General features: G+C 42.8%; 1 protein-coding gene and 1 long non-coding RNA gene across 2 annotated transcripts in view; one reads left to right on the top strand and one right to left on the bottom strand.

Annotated features, from left to right (window-relative positions):
• Positions 1–3,600: 3,600 nt before the first annotated feature.
• On the bottom strand, positions 3,601–11,440 carry LMOD3 (leiomodin 3). The gene is made up of 3 exons (XM_072127179.1): positions 10,960–11,440; positions 6,262–7,824; positions 3,601–5,246 (listed from the first exon to the last, which is right to left on the bottom strand). The coding sequence occupies exons 1-3, from the start codon at positions 11,248–11,250 to the stop codon at positions 5,208–5,210; spliced, it is 1,893 nt and encodes a 630-aa protein (XP_071983280.1). The 5' UTR covers positions 11,251–11,440; the 3' UTR covers positions 3,601–5,207.
• A 2,108-nt stretch (positions 11,441–13,548) lies between these two features.
• LOC140104795 (uncharacterized) overlaps positions 13,549–14,148 on the top strand; it is a 39,301-nt gene continuing 38,701 nt past the window's right edge. The window contains exon 1 of the long non-coding RNA XR_011850412.1: positions 13,549–13,838. This is a non-coding gene — a long non-coding RNA (uncharacterized lncRNA). The remainder of the gene's footprint in view (positions 13,839–14,148) is intronic.

Raw genomic sequence — 14,148 nt, 5'->3', positions numbered from 1 at the left:
TGGAGGTTTGGGGTCTTTTCTTTGTGATTTACTAGATTTTGAGGTGTCATTACAATTTATACAACAGTTGGTACCTATCGGGTCTAAAATGCTTTCCAAACCAATAATAGGGATTTCTAATGGAGGCATAATCAAATCTTTAGGGTCACAAACTGATGAAGCATTGCAGAGATAATCCTCATTTTATGGATATGCAAATCAGCCTGCAGGTGCAATGGGGGTGGGTCCAATTTACCTGATTTACCATAAGACAGCCCAAAGTGCTCTATCTCTCCCCAGTAATAGTCTGCCTTGTATCAATGATTGACATTTGATCCTCTGTCTTCCTCTTGCCGTCTGTATAAAATCTAGCCCCTCCTCTGTTGCACTTAAAGAGTGATTTTCATATCCATGAACAAATTATTGTCTCCGCATTTCATCATCATCATATGTTTGTGGCAACATATCTGTTTCTGCTTCTATTAATGCCTTCTACGCGGTATTGTTATTGGTTGAAATGGCTTTTTGGAACCAAGATATGACCTTTTAGAACAGCTTTCTTGAGGAGAGCTAATATGCATACACTGTTGAACAATAAGACTCCTCTACACCAGGCCGCGATCTCCGCACATCCGAGTTTTCAAGTGACGCTCCATCTTAAGGTGTAAGAACCTACTGTAAGTGATTGACATGACTTGCAGTACCAGGCAAGGCCACACATGCATAGGTGATGCTGTGCTTCATTTATTTTGCCAATGAGTTAGGGTAGTTACACATTGGAGTGTGAGCTCCACTTCCGATGCATTTTGTCTCCCTGTCCGCAAAAAAAAAACCTTGAGCTTAACATTGCTTTGCAAACAAAACGCATAACACCTGGTTCATCCGTGAAAAAAATCATCCCGGATATTTTTTTTTTTCTGCAGACCCATAGGCTGGCGGCACACGTCGCATTTTGAACCCGTTTTTAAGCAGACCGTTAAAAAACGCATGCGTTTTTCACAAACGCATCAGTTTGTGACCGTTTTCACCAATTATCTAAATTAAAACGGGTCAAAAACGGATGCATTTTCAAGAAACGCATGCGTTTTTCACAAACCCATGCGTTTTTTAACGGACTGCTTAAAAACGGCCCAAAAATGGGTTCAAAACGCTGCATGTGCATTTTGTCTCCCTGTCCGCAAAAAAAAACCTTGAGCTTAACATTGCTTTGCAAACAAAACGCATAACACCTGGTTCATCCGTGAAAAAAATCATCCCGGATATTTTTTTTTTTCTGCAGACCCATAGGCTGGCGGCACACGTCGCATTTTGAACCCGTTTTTAAGCAGACCGTTAAAAAACGCATGCGTTTTTCACAAACGCATCAGTTTGTGACCGTTTTCACCAATTATCTAAATTAAAACGGGTCAAAAACGGATGCATTTTCAAGAAACGCATGCGTTTTTCACAAACCCATGCGTTTTTTAACGGACTGCTTAAAAACGGCCCAAAAATGGGTTCAAAACGCTGCATGTGCCGCCGGCATAGACTTTCATTGCTTTCCGTGATCCACATCAGTGATCACATGTTTCAAAAAGTGTCCTTATGAACCTATCTAAAATCAGGAGATTATTACAGTGCAGTATGGATACGAGTAATAACAGGTGAACGGCTGAGTCTCCTTCTGACACGATATACATAGCACAGAGGAAGCTGTGACTACAATTTATAGCCCCCGTCCTAATTGCAGTATTCCAGGCATGTCCCTGTGTCTCAGCGCAGTGGTGATTGATGCTCCTCTATCTCTTAGGGACTGGTTCATATCAGTGGGAAAATAAAGCAACTCATTTGTCAAAAAAGGATTTTCTTTCTAGGTAATCCTTAAATGGATTGTCCAGAATTAGATAAACCTGGAGGCCTCTTCCTTGAAACTGCTTTACATCTCTTCAGAGTTTGTGTCTCATACTATAAAGTAATTTAGGCTGAGCTGCAATACCACGCACAACCTGTGACCAAGTGTGGTGCTGTTCTTTGGATGGAAGCAGTTCACATCTGCGTTCAGCTGTCTGTTTAGCAGTTACCAATAACAACAAATCTGTTTTTCTCCTATTGGTTTCAGTGTCCTTAAAGGGGTTGGCCACTTTTAAATAAATTCCTCTGCTTATTTCTGTACCTGTGTCTTTGCCTCCTTTGATAGCTTCAGCCTTCTCCCTGTCCTCTGCATACACACACAGCCACCGTCTCTCTCACTGCTCTAGGTCGTACTTATGGCGTCTCCCACAGTGTTTCTATTCTCACAATCTGTCCTCACTGATAGACGCGAAGGGGGATCAGAATCATAACTCTGCAGCTTCAGCTCCTCCTATTCAACAGAGCTCAGAGATGTAAAGAAAGAAGCACAGTGGGTCTGCACGCAGTACAGAAGTTTAGTGGGACTGCTGAATCACTTGATGAGCATTCAGGGACTATGTACAAGGTACATGGGCAACTAATGTTAAAGAGTGGCCATCCCCTTTAAAATTCCATTAAGGTCCGATGCATATGACAGTATTGGGAGCAGTGATGTGGCCACACAAAGTACAGCCAGATAATGGCCCCCATAGAGGTCTATTACACCCGGTCACAGTGCGAGATGAGCAAATAGGGGCCCAGATGTAGTAAACTGACTGCGACAGTTTTCTGTCTGACATTGGGCTGAATAGCAAAGAACGTGCAAACTGCTCGCACCTGTAGTTATGAGTGTCTGCACCAGTTTTGTATCGCGGCTGCGCTGTGTCCGACAAGACAGAAAAAATGTGCACAAAAAAGGGCGAGTTAGTGCCTAGTCAGAGTTTACGACACATTTATTACTGTGCCTCCAGAGAATTGTGCTGAACGCTGTATGATAAAGATGCACCAAAAAAAGAGGGCGCACAGTCCCCAAACAGCCCAAGGGGGTCAATAATCTGCCCCACCCTGCACCATCAGTGCTATTTGCCTCACTTATGATAAACCTGGCCCACTGTCTCTACATATCGTGACCAAGCCGGACGCCCACTGCAAATGACAGAGCAGGTCGGACGGATTTGTGGCGCAGCCGCTCCACCTCCACTTCCTATGAAGAGGACAGTTCCGGACCAGATGAGCACATTGGTCACAGCCTCCCCATTATATAGCCTGCCGGACCCTGCCCCATAGTATATAGCCAGCACCTGCCCCCCAGTATATAGCCTGCCATCCCATATCCCCCAGTATATAGCCAGCCCCCTGCCCCAGTATATAGCCAGAAGCGGGGGAAGCCGGAAAGGGGGGGTTTTGATAAATTTTTATACTTGAGTATAAGCTGAGTTTGGGTTTTCAGCACATTTTTTTGTGCTGAAAAACTAGGCCTATACTCGAGTATATATGGTACCTAATATCCTGCCCCCCACACATACATTACAAAAAACATGAGGTAAAGTGGCAAATGCCTTTAAATGATTTACTGCGCCAAGATTCTAAGTCCATTTTTAGCAGAATCTGTGTAGATTTAACATGGAATAGTGGACCCGTTGCTTTTAGCAGAAGCAGGAACAAAGGCAATTAGTTTCAGGCTGAAATTCTGTCAAAATCCACAACCCAACAATGTCCTAGATGTCTGTGTGGATCATTGAATGTCATGTATGGTGACAGGGGTGACATTATTCTTTGACGATTTTATTACATCCACTTTACATTTAACATAAAGAGATATTTCAGTATAAAGGATAAATCACAAGGAGACAACTCAGACATCATCTCATTCACAATCGCAAAGAGAAATCTCCTCAGAGTTCAACACGTAAATCATTCACTTTCTGCGTCGCTCCAAACATCTGGAGATGATCTTCATCTTGTCAGGTTTCTCCTCCTTCTGCTTCCAGATGTTGTGAGGTTGGTGGTGCCTGGTACCGGACATGTGGAGATACGTATAAGATGCCTTCCAGCATTCCTCCTAGTTCTTGCCTTCTGGATGTGGTGCCAGACATGTACATGATGATGGAGATGCTGTCCGCTCATGTACGGTATATTCCAATATGGAACACATACCGATGACCTCATGGCCGCTGTCCATGGATGGCAAGTCTCTCATATGGCTCCTACAGATCAGTTGAGGTGATAGATACCAGAATCTACTGACTTATACCATACAAACTACATAGTGCAATGGACTCATTCACTCAACATTTTACAGGATAATGATATTGATGATCTATCCATACGATGGATCAAGGAGTACCCGACAATCAGCTAAATCCAACAGATAACAGAGGCGGAAGTCCAGCTCTCGAATGATTATTCCAGCACTAGAAGCATCTCCATGGATTGAATATTAAAAATCACTAATATCATTATCCTAAAAAAAAAACTTGAGCTGTAATACCACACAAAACCTTTGGCAGATGGGGCGCTATATTGTACAAAAACGTCCTTATTTAATCTAAAACACGTTCTAAATCCATTTCTTCATCCACATCAATAATTCTTTCTTTGTTGATTAAGGGGTCGTTTAGTTTAGATAATCCCTTATCAAGCAACCTTCTGAGGAATAAAGTTATCAGGGTCTCTCATACATCGGGCTATGAGGAGTGTCTCTCTTTGGAGGACTAAGGCAGCCCATAGATTTCATTAGTTACTGTGTAATACCTTCTTTCACAAGCGGTGGCACTGCAGGGGAATCTGCTGCTCAGAATCTGAGCCGATCACAACTGATTCGGTCTAGTTTGGTTGTAGTTTTCCATCTTCTTTGTATGTCAACCCAGGAGTCAGCGTTAGATTTCGGGTTATTACTACGAGAGCAACCACAGGCCCTTGTTGTATGTTCGGTACTTCAATCATTGGAGGACCTTAACAATTTACGTCCCATTTTTATGTAGCCACCATTGCTGAGAACACTGCTTACCCTAACCATCTCGTTATGCTTCCTTCACCCAGCCTGGCCACCATTTTTATGAAGCCACATCTAATTTTTTTTTTTTTAATCCTTGAAATTATTGGAAAGGGGGTATGACTTTAAATCATATGTAGCATAGATGCAGGAACGGCATCCGGCTGGGGGCACCATTAACTCTGCAATCACGGCCGTACATCGTAATCGGTAAATGTGCCCCAATATGTCCTGTCTAGCCAGGTGATTACGTTCACATAGCTCTTCTCTGTTATTCTGTGTTGATCCCATGAAACTAACAGCAGTCTCCCCATTGTCTCTAGTAGTTCACCAAATGGACTATCTGTAGGAGTCTTCTTGACATTTATTCCGGGCTGGACTCCAAACATTTGGGGAGAGGAACCTGCATGAGATAAGATCATCATTAATCAGTATCAACTTCAGTTCTATATGATATTAAAAAAAAAACAGGGTCTAAATTTTGATCCAGAAACAGCGCCACTATTTTCCTTAGGCTGAATCTGGTATTGCAGTAAGCTGGACCAGATGCAACTAGTGGACAGGTGGAGCTATTTCTGGGGGTAAAAATTACATAAATCCAAGATACAGTACAATAAAGGAGTTGTTTCAAGAGTGGCATCTATAGATGATTAATGTCTGATAACTGGATCCCCCATGGTCCACTGTTTAAAAGGGACGTCAGCAACACATGAATAATTCTGCTCCATAGTGCATGGACTATCATTTGGTGCCATGATTGGGCAGAACTACTGATATATGTAATTGCTGCACTGGCCATAGTATAGAATTGTAATATCACCCTACCGGGAACAGGCACATTAGCTATGACTTCTTCATCCTACCTACTGTCGGAGTTTCCAGGGGTTTAATTGCCCCCTACCTAGCACAAGTGCTTCCTGAGATGGTCTCAACAACACATTGGGGCTCATTTACTTACCCGGTCCTGTCGCGATCCAGAGGTGCGTTCTCCAATGAGGATTCGGATCTTCCGGCGATTAACTAAGGTAGTGTGCCCGATGTCCACCAGGTATCACTGCTGCGCCGAGGTCCGCCGGAGTTCACCAACCTATTCCTGGTGCATGTAAGTGTGTGTCAAGCGACACTTTTTTTTTTAAACAACACAATCTCTCCGAATCCGTCGGGTTTTCCGCTGGCCCGCCCCCCCGCCCCCGTTTTCCGTTGCATGCAATCCGGGGCCGATGTGACACAATCCGATCGCGTGCGCCAAAAACCCGGGGCAAAACAGTAAAATTCGGAAAACCTGGCGGGAAAACGTGTTTCGGACCTTTAGTAAATGTGCCCCAATGCCTTTAAATTTTTGGAATTGTGTTTATCAAAAACAAATAAGTGTAAAGTAATCTACATAATTCTAAATATAGATAGGAATAACTTCTCACCGCTTTCAGATAGGCCACATTGCTATGGCGAATATCTTTTAAAAGTTCATCTCTTGGCGTCAGGTCAACACGAGGCGGTGGGCGATTCCTTGGCACGGGCTTCAGGGTTTTTATTACGTCTTTAAGATTGGTTTTCTCTGACAGCTCTGAATTTTGAGACGCACTTGTCTTGGGTTTGGCCCTCTTGAGCTGTATCATGTCTCGCAGACTAGCCCTATCCGCTTCTTCCCTTAACTTTTGGGCAGTGGATTTTGTTTGAAACTTTTTGAGTTTCACTTCTTGGAACGGTGGAGCCTCCGAATTGGCCTTGTTTTCTGAGAAAAGCTCTGGCCTATTCTGCTTACTCTTTCTGAGTGGTGGCACCGGAATTTTTGGTTCTTCCGGTATTGTTGGCATTCTTGAGTTTAGGGTTGGTGGTGGGGGCATCTTGGAATTTGGAGTTGGTGGAGGTTGGGTCAACATTGCCAAAAGTTCTGGAGGAATTCCCATACTCAGACCATTCTCTAACATATTTATAAACTCTTCTTGTTCCTTCATCTGTTGCTGTTGTTGCTCGTCTTTCCGTTTTTGCCTTTGCCGGTCAAGATTTCTACTTAGCAGATTAGTGACGACCATTCTAGGCCCAGGCAACTCAAAATGGTAACCCATTTTCAATAACGTGTTGTTGGCCTTCAGCAATCTTGCAATTTCCATCTCTGAATGGTGACCCAACATATGTCTTTGATTGTGGAACCTCAGCTCAGTCAAATACTCATTGAATTGCAGACATCTTATAATGGCCACAATTCCTTTTCCGGTGATGAAGTTGGATTCAATGTTCAAGGTGGTGATGCTTCGGTTTTCTCGTAACATATTGGCTACAGAGAAGGCCACATTCTCATCGGCTCCTACATTTGCCATACTGAAGGTTTTGACGTGTTTGTTTTTCTTCAAGGCATTGACAAAGTCCAACAGCATCTCCTTCGGAATATTCTCAATGTTGTTCAGGTTGACTTCTTTCACATCAGGATTGTTCTGTCGGATGTTCTGCAATGTTCTGTCCAAGTTGGTTTGATTGCCAGAAGGCCTGGCACTCATCTTGATGAAGCTGGAATCTACTGCTAATTTCTTAGGAATATTTAATTTTGAGATCTTCTCAGGTTTTTTATCTTGCGTATTTTCTGCTGGGACTGGAGTCTCCTCTTCGGTGTTTCTGTTTTCATTTCTTTTCTCTTCTTCTGGCTCCTTCTCTGTGACCTCATCATTGGGTGGAGATGGTGGCTGTCTTTCTTCAACAACTACTGTCTGACTTTGCTCCATGATAATCTGTTGATTTTCTCCAGCAACTTCATTTTCCATCTCCTCTTCTTTTACCGACTCTGTTTCTGAGACGACGCTTTCGTTTGTCTGTATCTCCTCCTCTACTTCTTCTGTTGCCTCATCGTCTTCATCCTCACAATCTTCAAAGGTTTCGACGTTATTTTCTTGTTCTAGTTCTTGTGGCTCTGGTTCATTTTTTGGTTCCTCTTGTTCACTGATCTTCTCCTGCTCTTCCTTCTGCTCCTCCTCTCTGGCAATTATTCTCTAATATCAAAAAATAGAGTTAAAACATAAAAAGTTTACATCTAGCTGAAGGGGAGACAGTCCATAACCTGTACTTCATAGACAAATTAAAAACTTTAGTAAAAGTTGGGCTGCAGTTTTTGAGAAGGAGACAACAGCAGGGAAAATATTATCAATGTGTGGAAATGTTCATGCAGAACTCTCAATTCTGTCTATTCGAGGGGAGACCCAATCACTCTCTCTAAATTCAATATGGAGGGCAGAATTAAAGGGGTATTTCCACTACGTCATAAATTTCTGATAGAAAAGGGTTCCACCTCCAAGACCTGCACCTATTTCGGGAGTCTAACAGGGGTCACCATGCCCCCACTCTGGAGATAAGTGCGGGTTTCAAAGGTAGAAACTATTACTTCTCTAAAGCAGGCATAATAAATCTGTGCTCCATTCACTTCTGTGGGACCTCCGTAATAGCCTTCCCATAAGCAATCCCTTAAGTCTCAAAAATGTGGGGATACATGTCTATTATGGCACAGTCCCTTTAAGTTACATCTCTGGAAACCCCTGTAACCAGGATGATTCTGCCTCAAGGCTCAAAAATATATCACATTTCCTGGAGACCAATCCAGGCAGTGTACAAGATGTACACTATGTACAACATAGGTTCCATAGGTTTGTTCTTAAGTTGAATTTGTATGTAAGTTGAAACTGTAGATTTTATTATTGTAGATCCAGACAAAATTTTTTTTGTCCCAGTGACATTTGTAGTTTAAAATTTTTTGTAATGGGACCAAGGATTATCAATAAAGCTTCATTACAGACACCTTACAGCTGATCATTACAGTCTGGGACTATAGTAACATCCAGAGAGCTTCACCGGAGGTCACAGTGGGCAGAGAGGTCTGTCTGTAACTAGGGGCCGTCTGTAAGTTGGGTATCCTTAAGTAGGGGACCGTCTGTATATTTCGGCGTAACCCATAATTGTGAAATTCTTCCAAGGATCCCACCACCCTGTAACTACGTTGAACGTCTTAGCGAGAGGAGTGGATGATGGTAAAGAAGCAATTTGCAAAAATTTTCAACCTCTTAAACCCCGATTACATCACAAATAGTAATGGTATACGGCGGATATTATAATCATTTTTTATATGTTGAGTTGCATTTTTTAACTTGAATTTTGAGATTTTTCTCCCTCCCGGTGACGTACGGTATTGTGAAAAACCGGACAGCTGGAGGGGTCATGTGACCTGCGGCTATTCTGATAGCTGTGACTTTACTCTCTCCATGGATGCCATCCGACACAAGTCATGCATTCTTATAACAGTGACTTCTAGGACTACAAGTCCCAGAATAAAACACTTATTAGTAAATATATTACATAGATCTTGATGAAAGGGAAGCCAAATTGCTTGCTACCCAGCTTTCCAAGATGCAGAAGATTTTTTCCAAAATTTGCCAAAGATGCCCTAACAAAATTTTCAATTTCTCTTTCTTCATATGCTTTATACACTTTTATATATGTTAAAAGTATTATGGGGCATATTTCCAAAAATGTTAGACCTTGTACAGTTAACTAGGACCAGATTTATTACAATGTCTAATTCTCATTGATAGATCTGGCTTAGTTTAAGACTTTACATCCACCACTAAGAAATATGACTATGCAATGATATGAGCTATTAATCGGGGGGATACCCCGGTCTGCTTACTGGAGAGTTATCACTCAAAGCATATTTCTGTAGAACAGCGCCCTCCTAGTGAATGATTTTGTAAAAAATTTAAAAAAATTTATATTTCTTGTCAAAACTTCTGATCCAATTCTCATTAATTACTCACAAACGGTATGAAAGAATGTGAATTTAATCCAGTAAAATGTGAATTTTTAAACTTTTTGGAATTTTTGTATACAGTGAATTGTATTTTTCATGTCCCTTGGTAAATTGGGGAAGTAATATTAGATTTTTAATTATATATTTTCAACTAGTGGAGGGTGCAATATCTACCACTTATGGCATTTATCACCAAATGGACATGGGTTCAGGTTTCACCATATGAGCTAGTGAAGTTTTTGAGCTGTAACCAGTGACTTCTATAACATGCTCTCATGGTGCCCACGACGAGCGCTTTAATTTTTTGCCTATTACAGGCGGTCCCCTACTTAAGAGCACTCGACTTACATACGACTCCTAGTTACAAACGGACCTCTGGATATTGGTAATTTACTGTACTTTAGTCCTAGGCTACAATAATCAGCTGTAACAGTTATCACAGGTGTCTGTAATGAAGCTTTAGTGTTAATATTGATTCTTATGACAACCCAACATTTTCAAAATCCAATTGTCACAGAGACCAAAAAAGTTCTGGCTGGAATTACAATGATTAAATATACAGTTCCGACTTACATACAAACTCAACTTAAGAACAAACCTACAGACCCTATCTTGTATGTAACCTGGGGACTGCCTGTATATATTTTTTTAATCCTCAAATTATAAGACCCTTTTGTCAATGCAGCCCTATGCAGCTGCCTATTCAGCCTTCTTGTCCTTGTGTTGTATAAAAGATAAACTCCTCCACTATAGTTTTTTATTTTTTTATCTGGAATTGTTGGTCCTCTGCTGGTTTTTGTTAATAATTTTGGGTATTTTTAAGCCCAATATTCATTTTTTCCTGTCAGTTCTATCTTCTGAGAAAAAATTTACCTCAGAAATGTAATAGGAATTCTAGATTTATGACTTTGTCTCCTGTAGCAAAATTATGAGGAGACATGGCCGTTGTTTTAACCCAGAATTTTACCAAAAGTCACAGAGGAATCCTATTCTTTGTCATATCCATATTGAAAAGGGACAACCAACATGGTCGCCGCAACAAAATATTTTAATCCTGCTATCCAGGATTCCAGAACTGCTCTAATAAAGAATTATTCTAGAGCATGGAAATATGTCATCTACAAAAACTCGATTGACCACTGTCATGGAAGCCAATATAGTAAGGGTTAATATTTACATGTCATTTTTTGAGGGGAAATGTGAGGCGTTTGTTTGTCTTCCATAAACATCATGATATCTCATTGGGATCAATGGTCAAAAAGAAGTGCTTTTGTCTTAGCCCAATAGTCATTTTTTTTCAAGTCAGTCCCGTCTTCAAGTGAACATTTACCTCAGATGGCAGCAGCGTAACGGGAACCCGCTCTTCCTCCAGCATCCGCTTAGACTCCTTCTCCCAGTGTAAATAATCGATAAGCGACCTGTGGTCAAATTGCCCCGTGGGCGCCTTCTCGGTCTGGTCCTTTTGTATCATGCCCACTGGTACTTTCGGATCCGGAGCCAGTACCTCCATTTCGCTCTGTAGCTCCTTTAGTTCTTCAGGAGACAAATTGGCCAAAATCTGATCTTCATCAATATCCTCAAACAGTTCATCCATGTCAGAATCTTGACTGTGCTGAGACATGGTTAACGGTCCGGTCCACACGGAGAGAGATCCAGGCGGTTATGGAGCAGCGTGTTGTATCCTCAGAGAAGAGGCCACCATAAGTGACTGAAGTGACAGTGACTCCAACTGAGGCCAGAGCTATATTAAGCTGTGGAAGACTTCATAGAGAATTTATGTCCCCGCTGCCATGTTCTGTTTTCAGCAACTGGTGTCAGCTGTGCAAATGCTTTTGACATTTGAGTACAGCTGGCGTCCCCCTCCTCCTCATTGCGTAATACGTGGTGGTCATTTCTAGAGGGTTCCACGGAAAGACCGGTTCACTTTCGGAGCGGTCACTTGAAGTCAAGTTACTTTTCCTTGAAATCTGACCAGTTTTATTAGGGGAGAGTGCAGTAGAGGGGATAAATATTAGTTCTGTCACATAATATCTGAACAGAACCATCCACATTCCCCATGACTAGACTATGTCAGGCATGGGCCTTGGGCTGTATGAATATTATAGTCCCTACAAGTCTGGATATCACTTCCTACATATGGAGAATGGAGGACGTGTCCCTTCTGTTTACTTTCAATCTGGGGTTCAGGAGCTTTGGGGGACCTTCAAAAGTGCTGAAATGGCTTTTATGTACATATGTATTGGCAATATGAACAGATGTGAAGGATTTCATGGAAGAAGGTCCTTCTCAGTATAAAATTTGGTGGGTGGTTTGAGGGGCCATGGACCTCCTAGAAGGCTTGGGCCCCGGGCTGCCACCCAAACCTCATATGTTATAATTCATTATTTCCCACAAAACCAGTCTAGTAACCACAGGTAGTATCTGATATTTCCAGACTTTGGCACCAAAGTACCAGAGATGTGATGTACCATGGAGACCATTGACTGCCCAAAGTGGGTCCTGTGACTCCCACCCGACCAACGCACAACTGAAACCCCCAGTGGAAATCCTAGAAACTCCCCAGTGGCATAACTACAGGGGTAGCAGCCATAGCAGCTGCTATGGGGTCTGGATGGGTCAGAAGGCCCAGCAGGGTGCAGTTCCCCCTCTCTGCACATCGCCACCCTTTTGTATTCTTTTACTAGAAAGCAGAACAGAAGCCGTCTCTTAGCTCTGCTGAGTGATTAGAGGATGCACAGTCTCCACAGAGAACTTTGAGAAGCTCTGCCCCTGCTTGGGGACCCCGATACTGTTGTGTGTATGGATCCTAAGGAAAATGGAGCCCCATTCAGAAGTCTACCATGGGGCCCATCCTCTCCTAGTTACGCCCCTTAAAACCCCTTTAATTCTTTGTCATTTGCACTGCATTCTGGAAAGTCTTCAGACCATCTTCTATGTTTTCACAGTTTGTTATGATGAGACCTTGTGCTAGAATCAAAAAGACTTTCAAGTCCCCACCCCCCATTAATCTACACTAGAACATGAGCAGAATTTTTTAAATTTCTACAAATTCCTACAATTTAGAAAATACTTCAGCTCAGAATCCCAATAAATTAATGGAGTTCCCAGGTCTTGACCTCTCATCCCCTCCACCTAAGAAGAAATTCTCCTTTAATTAAGACAACGTATTAATGACAGGGGTCCCCGTGACTTGCAGAGATTTCGTTTCAGGCCACTTCGGGTCCTTGTTGTGAAAACAACACAGGATTAGCAGAGAACAGCTGAGCCCTGGATAATGATGCAGATCCCAAATATAGTCCCCGTGCGGTGCTGAAGTGTTAAATCCTGCTGGAATTACGGAAAGCGGTATAAAGACGAGGGGCGCGGGGTCAACATGTGTGATAATATGACATCACGAGGACCAGATTCTTACTTGGGACCAAGATAATATTATTATATTTTTTTATTAATTCCTAGATTAGGGTTCAAATGTGAGATTTATGGGGTCAACCTGCTCCATGGGATAGTAGGATACCCATGGACCTTACTGTATTTACTGTCCACTATCTTGAATGGGTTTTATCACATGTCATACACATAAAGGGGTTCAGAAGAAGACAAGAAGCCCAGGTTTGCAGTATAGCAGCCATGCGGGACGTATCCTCTTTAAACTCATCCTCTTTAAACTCATAAACTTGCAGAATGATGAATGTGCAACACCCCTGCCAATGTGTAGGCAAGGGCGTGCTTGCGAATGAGACCCTCACTATTAGGGTAATACAGTTCTGCCTGGACAGGTAAGGGTTAAACTATTTAATGCTTGTGATCCAATGATGTTCCAATCTGTAAGCTGGAGTGTGATTGGAGAGTGAGCACCACCTGACCAGGGAGTAACAAAACCCCTGGACAGGAAGGGGCAAGTCCTCTTGAGTTCCAGAAAGATCTTAGAACACATGTTCTAACCACAGGCCACCTAGGCCTCAGCTCATCTTCCAGAACACTCACTGAGTGACTAGAGACAGAGTGTCAGTGCACCACTAGCAGAGACACACAGAACACCCAGGACAAAGCTGCAACTTCCAGTATTGGACACAGCTACCTCCCAGCCTGCCCCTGCATCCAGGCTGGTGAATCTACTCCTGAGGATCACTCTCCATGACCACTACAGTAATCCGGCATCTGATCTGAAATCGTTCGGCCCGTTGTCTGCAGTTGTTTCAATAAAGAACCGTGAGTTATTTTGCACAACGTTGCCTCCGTCTGGTCCCTGGATATGGCTGTCACCACCACGGGCTCCCCGTCCATTATCCAGGGACATATACTACGAACACTAAGGGGTTGCCCCAGGGAGATTCAGTACATCAGCCTCTCCCTCCATATTTCTTGCACACACCACCTGCTGGAGAACTGCCAGTAGGACAGCCCTCCGGTCCCCATACCAAGCACCGTGACTCTAGCGTGCCTAGGCCGCAACCGCTAGCCACACCGGTATTCTGGGCCCCGGCTGCCTCCAGGCCCCAAGAAAAGGCTAGACCCTGGT

This window comes from Engystomops pustulosus, chromosome 10 (genome assembly GCF_040894005.1).
Source record: "Engystomops pustulosus chromosome 10, aEngPut4.maternal, whole genome shotgun sequence".
Classification (NCBI taxonomy): domain Eukaryota; kingdom Metazoa; phylum Chordata; class Amphibia; order Anura; family Leptodactylidae; genus Engystomops; species Engystomops pustulosus.
This window is presented reverse-complemented; position numbering and strand designations above follow the sequence as displayed.